The sequence below is a fragment of the Lonchura striata genome, chromosome 23 (genome assembly GCF_050655825.1).
Source record: "Lonchura striata isolate lonStrDom1 chromosome 23, ASM5065582v1, whole genome shotgun sequence".
NCBI classification, from domain to species: Eukaryota; Metazoa; Chordata; class Aves; order Passeriformes; family Estrildidae; genus Lonchura; species Lonchura striata.
Genome location: NC_140725.1, coordinates 4972876 through 4989660, shown reverse-complemented (window position 1 = coordinate 4989660; position 16785 = coordinate 4972876). Strand labels below are relative to the sequence as shown.

Below are 16785 nucleotides of genomic sequence, written 5' to 3'. Positions count from 1 at the left end.
AGCCAGGCTGCTCCGCCGCACTACAGCTCCCGGCGGGCGTCGCGCGCGCCCTTTCGCCACTTCCTCCTCCGGCCGTGGCGCGGCGGTGCGCGCAGCCCTTCCGGCGGGGAGCAGGGCCGCGGGCGGGAAATGGCGGCGGGGGCGGGGCGCGCCCGGCCTCCTCCTGATGCAACCCTCCCGGGCTGTCCCACAGGCGGCTCCTGAGGGCCCGGGAGCGAAGGGGCAGCCTGGGACTGGGCTCGGCTTGCGGGTGGGGGCTCCGGGGGCAAACCCGGGCATGGGGGTGAACCTGCCCCGCTGCTGTGGGGGCCAGGAGAGCGCCCTGCCCTGCCCATCCCATCCCTGCCCTGCCTTGCCCAGCCCAGCCCAGCCCAGCCTGGCCATCCCATCCCATCCCATCCCATCCCATCCCATCCCATCCCATCCCATCCCATCCCATCCCATCCCATCCCATCCCATCCCATCCCATCCCATCCCATCCCATCCCGGTGGAGCACCGAGGCATTGACACGGGCACGGACCCACCCAGTTCCCCTCCCCGGACACAGAGAGGCACGCCGAGGGCATTGTCCACTTTTAATTGTTGTCAAAGGTTGTCTGGATGCATAACACTGTCACAAGGGCACAGAGCAGCGTGGTGCCGGCCGGGCCCGGGGACACTGACACACGGACGTGCGGGGGAACGTGGGGACAGGAGCTGTGACACGGCCCCCCTGTGCCCCCCAGAGCATCCCCATGCCCGGCCGGCTCTATTTACAGTATTCACAGACGTTGTACCCAGCGAGTTAAATAACTACATCATTACACCACACGTCTGAGGCGGCTCCGGCGGGCTGCGAGGGTGGGCTGTCAGTCTGATAAGGTGCATATTTAAAATTAAAAAAAAAACAAAAAACAACAAAACGAAATAAAAACGAGAACGAAGAGAGGAGCCAGGCGTCCTGGCCAGGGCCCTGCAGCCCCCGGGCGCCCGGGAGGAGCAGCGAGGGTCGTGCTCTGACGACAGCTACAGGTCTGCGTGGGCCACCAGGGTCAGGGTGTGGCCAGTGGCCCCTGGGAGCATCGGCCAGGCCCTCACAGCACCTCTGTGGGTGGGGAGAGCGGTGTGAGTGCATGGTGCTCACAGCGCCGTCCCCCCACAGCCCTCCCGCTGCTCACCTGTCACCTGCGGGGGCTTCACCACAGCCTGCTTGAGGAAGGGCTCCTTGTCGCCAAAGGGGATGATGCTGCCGGGGCTACCACCGTGGTGGGAGAGATCCCGCAGCTCCTTGGAGCCCTCGGTGCCCGAGAAGCCATTCTCGTGCTTGCTGGGCTGCACGCCATTCACCAGGGCCGCCGCCTCCTTGGTGCTGTGGGATGGGAGGGCCGGGCTCAGCCCCGACCATGCCAGCCCCTGGCTCCCACCCGGTGTCCCCACACTCACCTCGCCTGCAGCCCCTCGCCCACCAAGCCCTTCGTTCCCCCCGGTGTCCCTGCGCTTGGGGTCTCCGTCTCTGGGAGCTCCTCTGCCTTCGGGATCGGCCCCAGGTGCTTCTCGTGGCCTGAGGACATGGCAGAACCCGGCTCAGCCGTGGCTGGGGCCAGACCGTGGCTGGGGGAAGCAGGCCCGGGGTGCCCACACACCTGGGACATCCTCCTGCTCGGCTGCTTTCCCGTTCAGCACCTTCTTGTCGTCCTTCTTCTGCAGGGACAGGAGAGCTGTGAGGGTCTGCAGGCAGGGGCAGGAGGGCTCTGTCGAGTGCCCAAGTCCCCAGGGTCCCAGGACAGAGGACAGGCTCCCACCTTGGTGTCTGCTGCGTCCGACTTGCGCGTCCTCTTCATGATCTCCTCCAGGCGCTGCAGTCACACAGAGATTCACACACGGCTCTCACCACCAGGACCTGCCCCGGAGCCAGGCAGGATCCCTTCCAGGGAAAAACCTGCCGTGCCCCATGCCTGGAGGTGCCCCCAATGCTCACCTTCTTCCTCTCCAGCCGCTCCTGCTCCTCACGCTGGAAGTGCTTCTCCCGCTCCAGGCGCTGCCGCTCAGCCTCTTCGCGTGCCCTCGCCTCGGCCTCTTCCTTCTGTGCCACAGCAGGGCGGGAGGGGATGAGATGTGACAGGGGGAAAGGGATGGGGCAGGGACTGTGGGGATGTGCTGCCTGGACAGCTCAGCACAACCCTGCCCTGTTCCCTCCTGCCGCCCTGGTCCTGGAGAGGCTGGGCTGGTTCTCACCCTTTCTCCCCTGAGAGTGAGAACATCCCCGCCTTCCTCCTCCATCCCTGCCTTTGTCCCCCACCTCCTGCAGCCCCTTTCCCCCACACTCTGTCAGCCCAACCTGTCTCTGCAGCCGCTCCACCTCCTCTCGCTCAGCCCGGGCTCTCTCCTGGGCCTCTCGTTCCTCCTGCAGCCGCCGCTCCTCCTCCCGCTGCCGTGCCAGGGCCTCCCGCCGCCTCTGCTCCTCGGCCGCCCGCTGCGCCCGCTCCTCCTGCACCCGCCTGCGGGGAGGGGCACTTAGCACGGCAGGAGGCCGGGGCTGGGGTCCAAGGGTACAACACCCACCTCTCCTGCTCCTCCTGCTCCCGGCGCTCCCGCTCCTCCCGCTCCCGCTGCTCCCGGGCCTGGCGGCGCTTCTCCGCCAGCAGCCGGGCAGCCTCCTCCCGGTCCGTGGTGCCGGCGGGAGCTCTGGCCGGGGGACTGGCTGGCACAGGGCCGGGGACCGCAGGGACTGGGGGGCCTGGGGGAGGCAGGCAGCGTCAGGGCTGCTCTGGCTTCTCCCAGCCCTGCAGCTTCCCTGGCGACACCGTACCCACCTGCTGTCGGCTCTGTGGGCACCTTGGGGGACTCGGGAAGGGCTGGGGGTGCAGGACCCTGCTCCTCCTCCTTCCTCTCCCGTGCCTTCGCCTGGCCCTCCTGCTCCCCCCGCTCCTCCCGAGCCCTGGCCCGCACCTTGGGGGAGGAATGGACGCTTCGAGGCAGGGGCGGCTTGTGGGGAGAGCTGAGGGCTGGGCTGGGGGACGCCGGGCGGGCCTTGGGGGTGGCAGGGGACGAGGGACGGTTCTTGGGAGTGGCAGGGGATGAGGGACGGTTCTTGGGGGTGGCAGGGGATGAAGGACGGTTCTTGGGGGTGGCAGGGGATGAGGGACGGTTTTTGGGGCCGGGGCTGCAAACAGAACAAGAGAGAGTGTTAGTGGGGCTGGGGCAGCCCGCGGGTGGGGCCAGGGGCTGGGAATCCTCAGGGAGAGGGGTCCCGACCTGCTGTCAGCCGCAGGTAGGAGCCGGGGCTGTGCCGCCGGCAGCGACTGCCGCTTCCTGAGGCTGCGCTCACGGGACAGGGCGCTGCGCTCCTTGGCATTCTCCCGATCCTTCTCCTTCTTCTCCTTCTTCTTCTGCTCCGGCCAAGGACAGACAGGGATGGCATCAGCGCTGGGTGCTGGGCACGGCCTGAAGCCACGCCGTGCCCCACAGCCGCCCTGGCAGCCGGGTCCCCACGGGAGGTGGCACTCACGGGCGAGGGCTCGGTCCTGCGGCGCGGCGTCACATCAGGGCTGGCGGCGGCCGCCTTCCGGCGCTCCCAGCAGCGGTGCGGCAGGCGGTGGTTGTGGCAGGGGCTGAGGGGGCTGGCAGAGGCTGAGCGGGGGCACACGGGCACTGGGGGAGGAGTGGCCAGCGTCAGGATGGAGCCAACACCAGCTGCCCACTGACTCCAGGCTCCCTCATCCTGGTTCCCTGCCTGCGCCAGGACCCACCCGTGTGTCCCTGACCCCCGGGGGGCTCACCCTGCTCCTTGCCATTCCCAGCCAGGGTCACGGCGCTCCGGCTGCGTGCGAGGAAGGACAGGGTGGGCGTCATCAGCCGGTCCACGATGCTGCTCTCCCATGGGCTCAGCTGCAAGCTGCGGTCTGGGGAGGGAGAGGAGCCATTAGTGCACCACAAACCTCCAGACTCCAGTCCTGCCCTCACAGCCGCTGCTGGGAGGGAGCAGCCGTGTGTCTGCAGCAATACCACGGTGCATGCACAGTTCCAGGAGTGCCCAGAGCTTGGCCGTGCTGGGGAGGGGTCCCCACAGCCCCACACAGCCGAGCAGGATGAAGGGCCGTGCCCATGGGTGGGCGGCTGGGTGCCTGTGGACGGCGCTGTGGCATGACGACAGTGGTGCCCTTGTGTCCTGTGGACACTGCAGTCACCGTGTACCAGCGGTGCCGGGTGCCATCCTGGTGATACAGCCTCCAACTCTGCCCTCTCCTTGTGCCCAGCAATGGCACCCTTCTGTGCCCCTGCCCTGTGTGACCAATGGCACGTGCCAGCTGCCCCAGGACACCACAGTGTGCCTTCATCCCACAGGAGCTGTGCTAAATCACCAAGCGTGCCCCAGGAGCCAGGCCAGGATTACAGCACCCACAGAACGGCGATGCCTGGCCACACAGCTGGCTCAGATGGGCACCAAGCTGCCACTGGCTGCCCTGCAGCACATGTCACCAAACACCCTGCGGCGCATGGGAGCCACCCATGGAGACAGGGCCCCTCTGCCCCTCTCCACTGGGCGTCAGGCCAGGGGCAGCACCGGCTGCCAGGAGGGGAGAGCACAGAGCCATGGGTGCTGCAGGGGGACAGGGTGGCAGGTCTGGCACAGGCCCAGGGAGATGTTGCTCCCACCCGGGCAGTGCTGACAGCCCCCAGGAGCCTGTCCCTGGGCTGAGCCCCAGCACAGGGCGCTGGGAGCTGCCTGCGTCACCACAGCCACCGGCGTCAGCTGCTCTGGCTATTTATACGCGTCCGGGAAGGCGCTCATCTCCAGGCAACCCCGAAACACAACAGCAGCCCCGGCACTGGACACATCCCTCTGTTGGACACATCCCTCTGGCATGGCTGCAGCCCTGGGCAGTGCTCCCAGGGCCAGGATGACCTTGCAGCACCATGGCCACAGAGCTCTGTGGCACCCAGCCCCTGGAGCTTGTGGGAGCACTGGAGCCGTGCCCAGCCCCAGGAGGGTCGGCGACAGGCAGCCCCTCTGTGGCTGAACCAGCACCCACCAGAGCTGCCCTGGGGCAGGGAGCCAAGCTCCCATCCCTGTCCTGGCGCCCCATGGGGCTGCCACCACGCAGCCATTCCTCCTCCTCCTCTTCCTTCTCCTCCCAGCCCACACAGCCTCAAGGAGCCACCGGCCGGTTCCAGCCTCCTCCCCCAAACAGCAAACGGCTTCTCCTCTCTCCGCGGGCACCTGGGGATGGGGCACCCTGGCATCGGGGGTCCCCAGCTCTGGGCAGGGGCCTGGCTGTGCCCCCTGCGCTGGGGCAAACGCAAAGGGCTCTTACTTCTACTGGGAGAGTTCCAGAGGGTGGCGGAGGATTTGGAGAGCCGCTTGTTGATTATAGAGTCGACGTGTTTGGGGAGGTTTACAGCGGACACCGAGCACCGGCTCGCACCTGGAGGAGGGAAAAGACACAAGGGCATTAAGGTCCCGGGGCCGGGGCCAGGCCCCCCACATGCAGCATGCACGGCCGTGCCAGGGCACTGGGGCAGAAGTGGAACGACCAGGGGAGATGCTGGAGTCGGAGGACACAGCATAGAATGGAGTAGGAGATGCTGGAATCCAGGGACATGGTACAGAGTAGGGCAGGAGATGCTGGAATCCAGGGACACAACACAGAATGCGACGGGAGATGCTGGAGTCTGGGGACACGGCACAGAGTGGGACACGAGATGCTGGAATCCAGTGACACGGCACAGAGTGGGGCCAGAGGAGATACTGGTGCCCGGGGACACGACACACAGCACTGGCATTCAGTGTGACAGTGTCTGAACCCTGCAGGGTCATGCTGGGGTCATGCAGGGATCTCATCCTCAGAGAGCCAGGGCGGCTCCCAGGCCCCGCTACAACAATTTTCCCAAACACAGTCTGGGAATCGGGAGCGGGTGTCCAGGAACCTCGGCAGCACCGGCGAGCATCCACCCTGGGGGAGCAGGGTGAGCGCAGCAGGTCCAGACAGACACGAGACAACATCACACCGGAGCTGGGTCACTACAGCCCTGCCAGGACAGTGCTGGTGGCTGGTAGCACCTCCACAGGTAGCTGGGATCTCCCCACCCTGCCTGGGCTCCTCTGGACAAAGCAGCCAGGGAAGCTCAGGGCCGATGGAGGCAGGAGATTGGTGAGAGACACCTGGCAGCAGCTCCAGCAGCACATCCCGATGAGAAGTGACAGGGGAAGGTGTCCACCCTTGCCAGACCCTGCCAGGTGCTGCACCACAGACACCCGAGTGTGCCATGAGGCACAGTGGCACACAGCACCGAGACAGGCGTACCCAGAATGTGGAGCCTGTACACACAGCCCAGCCAGGTACAGCTGGGCATGCAACACCTGAGCACACACAGCATTGGGCACACGGTGCCAGTGCGCACAACCTGGCACACAACACCTGTACACAACCCGGCCAGGTACAGCCAGGAACACAACCTGTACACAACCTGGCCAGGTACAGCCAGGAACACAACACCTGTACACAGTCCGGCCAGGTACAGCCAGGAACACAACGCCTGTACACAACCCGGCCAGGTACACCCAGGAACACAACACCTGTACACAGTCCGGCCAGGTACAGCCAGGAACACAACGCCTGTACACAACCCGGCCAGGTACACCCAGGAACACAACACCTGTACACAACCCGGCCAGGTACAGCCAGGAACACAACGCCTGTACACAGTCTGGCCAGGTACAGCCAGGAACACAACACCTGTTCACAGTCTGGCCAGGTACAGCCGGGGCCACCACAGCCACCCCATGGCATGTGAAGGCCAGAGAGTTCCTAGGGACACAGTGCTCTATGTCACTATCCATGCCAGACAGTGCTGGCACCTGCCAGCACAGCACAGCAGTCAGGGGACAGTGGAGACTTCCACATGTCCAAGTGCTGAATCGTGCAGGGTGTCCCCAAGAAGCCCCCATGGAGCAGGACCAGCTTCTGCAGCCACACATGCAGCCACGGTCACCTCCAGACTGGACCTGCAGGGGCCAAGCACTGCCCCCCACCCAGCTGGAGGACAAGGGGACACGCCACAGCACAGACCCCAACCAGAGCTCAGAGAGGCCTCGTGCAGCCCCACAGCCCCTGGGGCTGGAGACCTGGCAGTGTGGCTATGGCATGCTGAAGCAGCCAGGGCTGCCTGCAGGCAGGTCTCTGAGTGGAACAGGGACTGTGACACACAGCCTCCAGCTTACACCCAGCCCCACAGGAGCAGAGAACAGCCAAGGAACCCCATCAGTCCCCAGCACAGCCCAGAGTGATGGCAGCATGACGCACCAAGTGGGGCTGAGCGGGATTTGAGGGCTGGCACAGAGATGCCCAGCTGTCAGAGCCACAGGGTCCCCAGGTGCCTGTGCCCAGCCCGGCACTCACCATCTTTGTGTGCAGGGGAGCCGTGGTGCAGGGCCCCAGCCCAGGACCACCGCTGCTGCCGGATCTCTGCCCACGTCTTCTTGACCGACCGCTGGATTGCTGCCTCATAGCGCTCCTGCTCGAGGGAGAGGGACAGGCTGAGCCCAGCGGCTGAGGGAGCGGGGCTGGGGCCAGCCAGAGCCTCCCAGAGATGGAGGTGCTTGGAGGGAGACAGGACAGTGATGCCTGCCCTGGCCAGGGCACACATGCCAAGAAGCTGGGCACAGCGCAGGCTCTGCACCAGGAAGGAGGGGCAGCAGAGGGTGGATGCAGTGGGCAGCTCCCAAAAGGCTCATGAAACATCTCCTGAAGGGCTGCTGGAGCCATGAGAACTCCTCAGGGATTGCATCCCACGTGCCACCCCAGCCCCTGCTCCGCTGCACCCATGATGCCCATCCCCATCCCCACCTTATTCTTCTCCAGCTTCTGCCTCTGCCGCTCCTCCAGGACCGCCCGGCGCTTCTCCGCCCGCAGCCGCTGCTCCTCCAGCCGCTTGCGCCGCTCCTCCAGCTGCTTCTCCCGCAGCAGCCGGGCCTTCTCCTCCTTCTCCAGCCACAGCACCCGCTTGGCAGCTGTGGGGGGCAGTGGGGTGGCACCGGAGGCACAGCCCCGGGCAGCCCGGCGGTGGGACCGCGTGCCCATGCCGGTGGCGTGGGGCCACGGGCCGGCCAGGGCATGCGGCTGGGTTTTCGGGGCAGGCAGCATCGGCCGGCGAGGGAGGGGTTTGGGCCAGGACAAAAGGAAGGCCGGGAGCCCGCCGGGAGCCCGCCGAGGCGCGCGGTGAACAATGGGGGAATGAGGGTGGAAAGAGCACGGGGACAAGGAGGCCCCATGCTCAGCACAGGGGCCCTGCTCGCCCGCTGCCCCGAGCCACTGTGGGGCTGCCTGGGGCTGCCTGCACACGGCAGAGCCGGGTACCAGCGCTGGTGGCACCTGCACACACCCGGGGAGTATCCAAAGCAGGGGGCAACAGTGTGTGCTGGGGGGGTCAGCAGTGTGCCTGGGGGTCAGTGGTGTGCCTGGGGGTCAGCAGTGTGCCTAGGGGACAGTGGTATGCCTGGAGGGGTCAGTGGTGTGCTGGGGGGTCAGTTGTGTGCTGGGGGGTCAGCAATGTGCCCAGGGGTCAGCAGTGTGCCCGGGGGTCAGAGATGTGCCAGGGAATCAGTGCTGTGCCTGGCGGGCAGAGCTGCCAGCACTGCAGTTCCCACCCAAGCTCAGCTCACCACAGCTAATGGGATTGCCCATGACCCAGCAAAGCTCCTTAGCCCCTGCCTCCACCCCCCCATCCACTTTCCCTTCCAGCCCCATACCCAGGTACTTGGCCCGTTCCTCGCGCCGCTCCTTCGCCTGCTTGTGCCTTGCCTGGGCCTTCTGGGCATCTGCAGAGGGGAAACATGGTCAGGGCAGTGCCCAGCCCCACCAGGCATCGACTGGTGCCCACAGGGTGCAGCATCACTGGAGCACCACAACCTCCTGGCACCCACCTTGCTTGGGCCGGGGGCTGGCAGCAGGAGACGGTGAGGGGCGGCTGCTCCGGGGGCTCACGTCCTTTGAGGGCCCGGCTGTGGCACCCAGGGAGCTCTTGGCATCAGGAGGGGCCCCTTCAGTGGCAGCTGGGGCTGGGGGCTGGCTCCCGTGGGGCGGCGTCTCTGTGGAGCCAGGGGCAGCAGCGTGGACGGGGACAGGCTGGCCAGCGGTGTGGGGCAACGCCTCTTCTTTGGGGTGCTCCATCCCAGGCGGCTTGGGGGGTACAGGGGGGAACTGGTCACCCTGGGGGGGAACACTCTGTGCTGAGGGGACCAGAGTTGCAGGGCTGGGGGACACGGGCTGTCCTGGCAGTGCCACGGCTGGAGGGCCGGGTCGGTCACGCTGCGGGGGGCTGCTCTCAGAGTGGGGCATCACGGCCGGGGGGCACACAGGCTGCTGGGAGGGGGGCACGGCTGCAGGGACGGGCAGGACGATCTTCTCAGAGGGGGTGATGGCTGCAGGGATGGGTGGGATGCTCTTTTCCGAGGGGATGACATCTGGAGGGCCGGGTCGGTCATGCTGGGGGAAGCTGCGCTCTCCCTGCAGGGCACCCCCAGGCACAGGGGGTGGCACGGAGGGTGGGGGGATGCTGTCTCCCATCGGGGATGGTGGCTTCCCTGCAAGAGGGACAGAGCAGAACACAAGGTCACTCAGTTGGAGAAGGCTGTGAAAGATCTCCCCAGACAGCTCTCAGGGGACACAGCCCTGTCCCCCCAAACACATCCCTCAGGAGCAAGGTGGGGAGGGCGGTGGAACCCCACCTCAGCCCTGCTGCTGCTGCCCCAGTCCTGGGGGGCACCCGCAGCGGGTGCCAGGCGCTGGGCGCACAATGCACAGAGGGACAGCCGGGCTCCACCAGGCACTGCCACCACAAAGCTGCCCTTCATCCCCTGGCAGCTGCCGCCTGGCCCTGCCGTGGGGGGACACGGGGCCAGAGACCCCCCACGGGCACGGGGACCCACACTCTCCCCTGCCACTCTCCCCGAGGGGACGAGGACGTCGAGCGCTTCCGCGGCACCGTCGGCTGCGCCGGAGGCAGGATGGGCGCGGGCTGTGGCCTGACGTCACCATGACAGCCCGTGGTGGCCCCCATCGCGCCAGACCCGCAGCCGTGACCTCACGGCCCAGGAATGCACATCAGGCCGCCAGACAGAGCCCCCTCCCCGCGTGGGGCCAGCCGTGGGCAGCCTGGGGATCTCTCCCACTCTGGGTGGCCGCTGGGCACCCTGAGGGAGCGCGGAGCACAGCCCGACACGGTGCCAGCGCCTGGCAGTGCCACGGCACGTGCCCCTGTAGAAGGGATGTCGGAAGTGACACCAGTGACACCAGTGCTGGTGACTCCCCCGGCCCCCATTATTGCCCTCTGCAAACAAACCCTCCAGTACTTGCCAGGACACACAGCTCCAGCCCCACTGCAGGACACACAGCTCCAGCCCCACCGCAGGACACAGCTCCAGCCCCACTGCAGGACACAGCTCCAGCCCCACTGCAGGACACACAGGTCCAGCCCCACTGCAGGACACAGCTCCAGCCCCACCACAGGACACACAGCTCCAGCCCCACTGCAGGACACAGGTCCAGCCCCACTGCAGGACACAGCTCCAGCCCCACTGCAGGACACACAGCTCCAGCCCCACTGCAGGACACACAGGTCCAGCCCCACCGCAGGACACAGGTCCAGCTCCACCGCAGGACACACAGGTCCAGCCCCACCGCAGGACGCACAGCTCCAGCCCCATGGACAGCACTGCAGAGGGAGAGGGTGGCAGAACCCCAGCGACCAGCTGATGTCACACGCTGGCTCAGCCGTGTTTGCAGAGCTCTCCACAACCCTCAGCGAGGGGCAAAGTGTGGGCTCTGCAAACACAGCCGGCGCCACTCCTCACCCACCCCACAGCTCCTCACCCACCCCACAGCTCCTCATCCACCCCACAGCTCCTCACCCACTTCATGGCTCCTCATCCTCCCCACAGCTCCTCACCCACCCCATGGCTCCTCATCCATCCCACGGCTCTGCATCCACCCCATGGCTCCTCATCCATCCCACAGCTCCTCACTCACCCCACAGCTCCTCACTCACCCCACAGCTCCTCACCCACACCACAGCTCCTCACCCATACCACAGCTCCTCATCCACCCCACAGCTTCTCACCCACCCCACAGCTCCTCACTCATTCCACACCTCCTCACCCATCCTGCAGCTCCTCAACCATCCCATATCTCCTCAGCCACTCCATGGCTCCTCACCCGTCCTGCAGCACCTCACCCTCCCCACAGCTCCTCATCCACCTCATGGCTCCTCACCCACTCCATGCTGGAGTGCTCAAACCCAGGGTCAGCCCAGGCTATCCAAAGAGGCATTGCCAGCTCCCTGCACTGACAGCATGGGCACACCCCAGGTCCCCTGGTCCCCAGAGAGGGGCCAAGGGTGCTGCTGCAGCCCCCCAGGCCAGGGCTGTGCCAACAGGGTTCCCCCACCCTGGATTCCGTGGGGACACAGGCAGCCCCGGCCCCCCCGCAGACTTTCCGGGTATTTTCTGCTGCAGGAAGCCGGCCCATCCCCTGGCCCCGATCCTGCACATCCCATGTCCCCAGCACTGCGCCCTGCGAGGCAGCCACGGGTCTGATGAGGGGCTGGGACTGGGGGGTCCCAGCTCTGTCCCCCAGGGCTACCTCAGATGGGCAAGCACAGGTAGCAGGGCTTGGCAGCGCCCAGGTACCAGATCCCGGGATGGCACCTGCGGTGTCACTATGTGTGTCCCAGCTGGGAGGGGTGGCCCTGGCACCACTGTGGCGGCACAGCCAAGTGCTGCACACAGGGCCCAGTGAAAGCATCAAGGCCAGACTGATCCCCTGAGCAGATGGAAATACCTCAGAGAGCCCTGGACGTGTGGAGACCACTGGCAGGGGACAGTGGGTGCCTCCTGCCAGCCCACACAGCCAGGCAGAGAGCCCCGGGCAGGATCTGCCGTGCCCCACTGGCCAGAGAGACAACAGCACCTGTGGCCAGGGCAGGGCTGTGGGCACGGCCAAGACCTCCAGGCCCAGCCAAGACCCCCAAGGTGGGGCAGGGCCAGCCCTGCCGCCATCTGTCCCTGTCGCTGCTCCAGCACGGCAGCTGCCCTGAAACCCAACGCTGCCTGCGCCCAGGCGGCGCGGGCGTCCCCTCTCCCCCGGCCAGGGCATTCCACACGGATTAGCTCCCGTCCCCCCAGACACGCAGGCACGGCTGCCCTGCAGCACCCAGCCCGGGCGAGCCCGTGTGGCACCGGCCCCGCTGCCGCCACCGGCACGGCGCCGTGCCCAGCTCAGGGCGAGGCGCTGCCCTCGACGCCGCATCACCCAGCCCGTCCTGCTCCTCGCACGGCTCCCTTTGGCACCGGTGCCCGTGCCACCGAGCGCCAGCGGCACATCCAGCCCGGCAGTGCCCGGTGCAGCGCGGTTCCTTGGCCGGCACATGGCCAGGGATGCTCAGCCAGGCGCAGGCAGATCCCTGGTGCCATGAAGCGAGAGCACATCGAGGCCCGCGGGCACTGCTCGGACCAGCGGCCCTCCTCGTTAACTGTCCCTGCAGGGCACTGCCCAAAAGAACAGGGGGGGCACCCGCCCGATGTCACCTCAGCTCCCCTCAGCTCCGTATCCTCGTGTTCCCGCTCCGCAGCACAGCACCCAGCGGGCAGGGGGCATCAGCAGAGCAGGGCTGATGGTGCAGTGGAGGTCACTGGTGAGCAGTGGAATGCCACCCAAAGGTGCTGGTGCAACAGTGCCCAGACATCTCGGCATTGTGGCAGTCCCTGCTGTGCCAAGGACAAGACCCTGAGGCCAGCCCAAAGAGCCACTGCTGGCCCTGAAGGGCTGCTCCCCACAGCCCGTGGGGACATTCATGTGTGCAATACACCCTCAGGCCCTCCTGGGTGCAGCTGTTCCCAGCTGCCTCCCCTGCCTTGAGAGCAGCTCCATGGGGATGGGTCTCTGGGTCTCTCCCTGCCAGCAGGTCCTGGTGCAGAGCAGGAAGGCAGCGTGGCCACAGAGCAGGGGTGGCTGTGTGGGTGCTGGTGTCCACTCTGCCTGAGGCCCCCAGAGCACTGTGGGATGCACTGGGATGCTCCAAGGTCTGGGTGTGCTCCAAGCCACAGTTCTGCCCCTGATCCCACCCCTGCCTCAACACTCAGATGTGCCTTGGGGCTGAGCCCTGCCCTGTCCCACCCAGCTCCTGGGATTCCCCTGCGCTGCAGCAACCCTCACACCTGGGTGACAGGGACAGTGAGCAAGCGCTCCTGACACATCCCTGGAACGTCCACAGCACATTCCCAACACGTCCCCACTATGTCCTGCCCACAGGCACAGCACTGACACGCGCCCTCAGTGCTGGCTCACATGCTTGGGCAGGGAGATATGGGCAATGCCAGCAGCTCCCTCCTTAGGGGTGGCCAGTGCCACCCTGGCAGCCACCACCAGCAATGACACCCTGTCCTCAACGGGGACAGCCACCTGCAGCCTGTCCCCAGGCACATGGGCACTGTCACCCATGGCTGGCTCCTCTCCCCGCCACCTTGGAGCCAGTGAAACACAGCTGGCAGCTGGCTGGGCTTCAGCCACAGTGCCCCACCACTGCCCACAGCCCCGCTGCGGGGGACAGGCCTCCAGGGACAGGACAGGCTGCAGCAGGGCCCCTGTGAGGGCACAGCCAGGTGCCAGGCATATCCAGCCTCCTTTCCCAGGGCTCGTGTCCTGCCAAGGCTCTGGGATACAGGTATGGGGGGCAGCCATGGGGGAACTGCACCAGCCCCTGGGCCAGGGCAGAGGTCATTGAGCTCCCACGGTGCTGTCGTGCTGAGCTGGAGAGCAACAAGGGGAACTTGGGATCTTGTGGTGAGAGCAAGGCCAGAGTCAGGGGGTTTCCAGGGTTTAAAACATACATGAAGGAAAGAGCTGGAGCTGCTCCTGGCCCCAGCACCCCCACAGCAAACTGTGGCTGTGGTCACAGTGCAACCCCAAACAGCCCGAGAGCAGGGGCAGGAACACCTGCCCACCATCCATCTGGCACGCTGGCAGTGGCGACAGGAGGTGCCCTCGTCCTTGGGGCGACCCATGTGGCGCCACCAGTGCCCAGGGCAGCCAGCCCAGGCGCGCTCCCGAAAACCTGTCTGCTAGCATCATGCTGGGAAACAGAAACCTGGCTGGAAGGCAGGGCATGGGGCTCTGTGCCTGCCAGCATCCAGACCCTTGGGGAGCAGGTCAGTACCCCCAAAAAAACAGCTCCTGTGCCTCACAACACAGATGTGGCACCTACCAGGGCTGGGGCCGTGCAGGATCCAGCTCCACTCCCAGCAGGCTGCCTGTGGGGCTGCCCAACCCTGCTCAGAGCCCTCCAAGGAGCGAGAGCTGTGCTAACTATTTTGGACATGGCACCACGGGACTGTCACATCACCACTCTGCACGTCGCATCACGTTGCTCTGACGGTTTCGCAGCAGCGGCTCCTGCGCTGGGAGAACTCCTGAGCTGCTGCTCCCAAACACAGGCACTGGCGGGCAACCAGCTCGCCCTCCCTCTCTGCTGCGCCAAGGGAGAAGGGCTGGAGGAGTGGGGAAAACCTGGATAAGGACAAACCTCTGCCTGCCCCCTGCCTTGGTCCTCATCCCTCTTTACACTGCATCCCTCTGCCCACCTGGGCAGCTCTGCAGGTCACACCCTGCCCTAGCTGCCCTTCACGAGTTTCTGGCCTCCAGTGCCACTGGCTGCCCCACACATGGTGGGTCCTGGCCCCTTGAGTGAAATCTCTTCCCTGCTGGTGGCTCCAACCCGCTCTAGGCAGCAAGACAAGAAGCAGCCCGGGCTGCCCAGCCATGCAGGTCACCCACGCCGGACAGGTCAGGGATGGTCCCTGAAGAAGGACATGGTGCAAAACCGCCCTTGCTCCTTCAGCACCATTCTGCACTCACGGGAGAGCAGCCAGTGACCCACAGGGTGTGCGGGGAGCCCAGGGTGGCCGGGAGCAGCCAGCCCTGGTCCCCGGCCGCGACAGCATCGAGCGGGCGGGCCAGGGCGGGCGGGAAGGCAGCGGAGGCAGCGAGCGGGACTCAGACAACATGTCTGGCGCAGGACGCGTCGTTCGGGCAGCGATGCCAGGACCTGCGGCCGCTTGGTGCAGGAGCCGCCGGTTTCCAGCATCGCCGGGAGCCGCAGCCATCCCTCCCTGTGCGCGGGCCCGGGCGATGGAGCACTGGGGCCGAGGGGGAGGGGAGCCGCCTCTCCTCTTCCTCCCGCGGTGGGAAGCGACTCCGCGGAGCTCTGCTTAGTCACAGCGAGCGCTGCGCTGGAGCCCCGAGAGGCAGCGCCAAGCCCGGCCCCGGCCCCGCCGCCGCCCTCCCCGGTTCATCCCGGGGCAGCGGGACCGGCCCTGCCGGGACGAGCCGCGATCCCACGCGGCGGGGAGGGGGCGGCCCCGGGCGGGCGGGGGGCGGCGGGTGCCTCCCACGGGGGGCATCGCCCACCGGCCGGCGGGGACGAGCCGGGGCGGCGCCGGCGCCGCCACCCCCGGGGCTTCCCAAGGGCAGCCCCCCTGCCTCCCCCACGCCGGCGGGGCCGGGGCCGCTCCGGCCCTCCCCAAGATGGAAGGGCCGTGCCCGGGCTTTGTCCCTCCCGGGAAGCCGCCCCGGCCCCGGCACCGCGTTCCCCCCCTCGCCCCCCCGGCTCCTCCACCGCCTCCCCGGGCCGCCGCCCCGCTCTGCTCCTCCGCTTTCCGCGGACCCGGCCGCCTCATCTCCGCCGGCACGGCGGGCCGCATCCCGCACCCCCGGCAGACCCCGCAGTCCCGGGCCGCATCCCGCAGCCCTCGGCCGCATCCCGCACGCCGACTCCCTGCGGCCCCGCCGTGCGGGAGGGGGCCCGGGCGCTCCCCGGAGCCGGTACCGGCGCCGCTGCCGCCGCGGATCCTTACCGAGGGGCTGGGGCTGGGGCCGGGGCTGCGGCTCCCGCCCGGCGCAGCTCCGCTCCATGGCGCGGCAGGCGCAGGGGCTGGCCCAGCCCCGCTCCCCCCGGCCCGCGGGGGAGGACGCTCAGCGCTCCCCGCCCCGGCCCCGCGGCCCCGGCCGGGGGGAGCGGCCGGGGGATGCTCCGCCTCGCCCCGGCTCCAGACGCGGCCCCGCAGCCCCGACCCGGCGCCGCTCCTCCCGCAGCCGCGGCTGGGACCCTGCGCCCGTCACCGCCGCCTCGGGCCTGTCCCCGCAGTGCTCAGCATCCCCCAGCTTTGCTCGGCCGTTCTCCCGCCTCCAGCCCCTGCTCTCCCAGATTTTGGGGCTCGCACACTCATTTTGTGATGCTCCGGTCACGCGCGAAGCGCTGGCCCCGCAGCAAACACGCCCCGCCCTGAGCAGCACCGCGGTGCGCAGCCAGCACCACCCGGGGCAGCTGCCCCAGCCTCAGGCACCCCAAAAAGACACCGATTGCCCGTTTCCGAGCCCCACCTCAGCTGTTCGAGAGGCCTTGGAGCTGCTGCTCCCCCGCTCCCCGTCACACGTGAGCCTTAGTCACCGCCAGCAGCCGCCTCCGCTCGGGGGGCTCCCCCCGCCCGCATCCCCCCTGCCCCGGTAACCGGCAGCCAACAGAGCCTCTCCCGCTGCCCGGGCAGGAACAGCGGCCCCCGCTCAGGACTGAAACCCCTTTGGGCTCTGCTTGGACGGGAATGTAGCGGCACGGCCAGCCCAGGGGACGAATGGACAGCACCAGCAGTGGGAGGAACGCGGCTCCGGGCTCTGCAGGGGCACCAGGAGGCAGGGACATGTCCTTGTCCACCACATGGCCAGCCTGCTCCAGGCATCCCGCAGAGTGCCCGGCTC

The 16785-nt window shown here is 67.5% G+C and overlaps 1 protein-coding gene across 4 annotated transcripts; it reads right to left on the bottom strand.

Annotated features, from left to right (window-relative positions):
* Nucleotides 1-562: 562 nt before the first annotated feature.
* On the bottom strand, nucleotides 563-16561 carry MAP7D1 (MAP7 domain containing 1). Of its 4 annotated transcripts, none has more exons than XM_077788463.2 (18): nucleotides 16414-16561; nucleotides 8904-9563; nucleotides 8730-8798; nucleotides 7828-7991; nucleotides 7381-7495; nucleotides 5296-5406; nucleotides 3760-3882; nucleotides 3489-3631; nucleotides 3236-3369; nucleotides 2794-3143; nucleotides 2543-2717; nucleotides 2319-2478; nucleotides 1959-2063; nucleotides 1783-1836; nucleotides 1624-1708; nucleotides 1424-1541; nucleotides 1159-1349; nucleotides 563-1085 (listed from the first exon to the last, which is right to left on the bottom strand). In XM_077788463.2, exons 2-18 carry the CDS (start codon nucleotides 9544-9546, stop codon nucleotides 1075-1077), a joined length of 2751 nt encoding a protein of 916 aa, XP_077644589.2. In that variant the 5' UTR covers nucleotides 9547-9563; nucleotides 16414-16561; the 3' UTR covers nucleotides 563-1074. The 4 variants fall into 4 exon arrangements, with proteins under 4 accessions (XP_077644589.2, XP_077644588.2, XP_021410456.3 ...); XM_077788462.2 differs by lacking the exon at nucleotides 16414-16561 and adding an exon at nucleotides 15888-16206; XM_021554781.3 differs by lacking the exon at nucleotides 16414-16561 and adding an exon at nucleotides 15888-16201 and having other exon boundaries at nucleotides 1624-1681.
* Nucleotides 16562-16785: the final 224 nt, after the last annotated feature.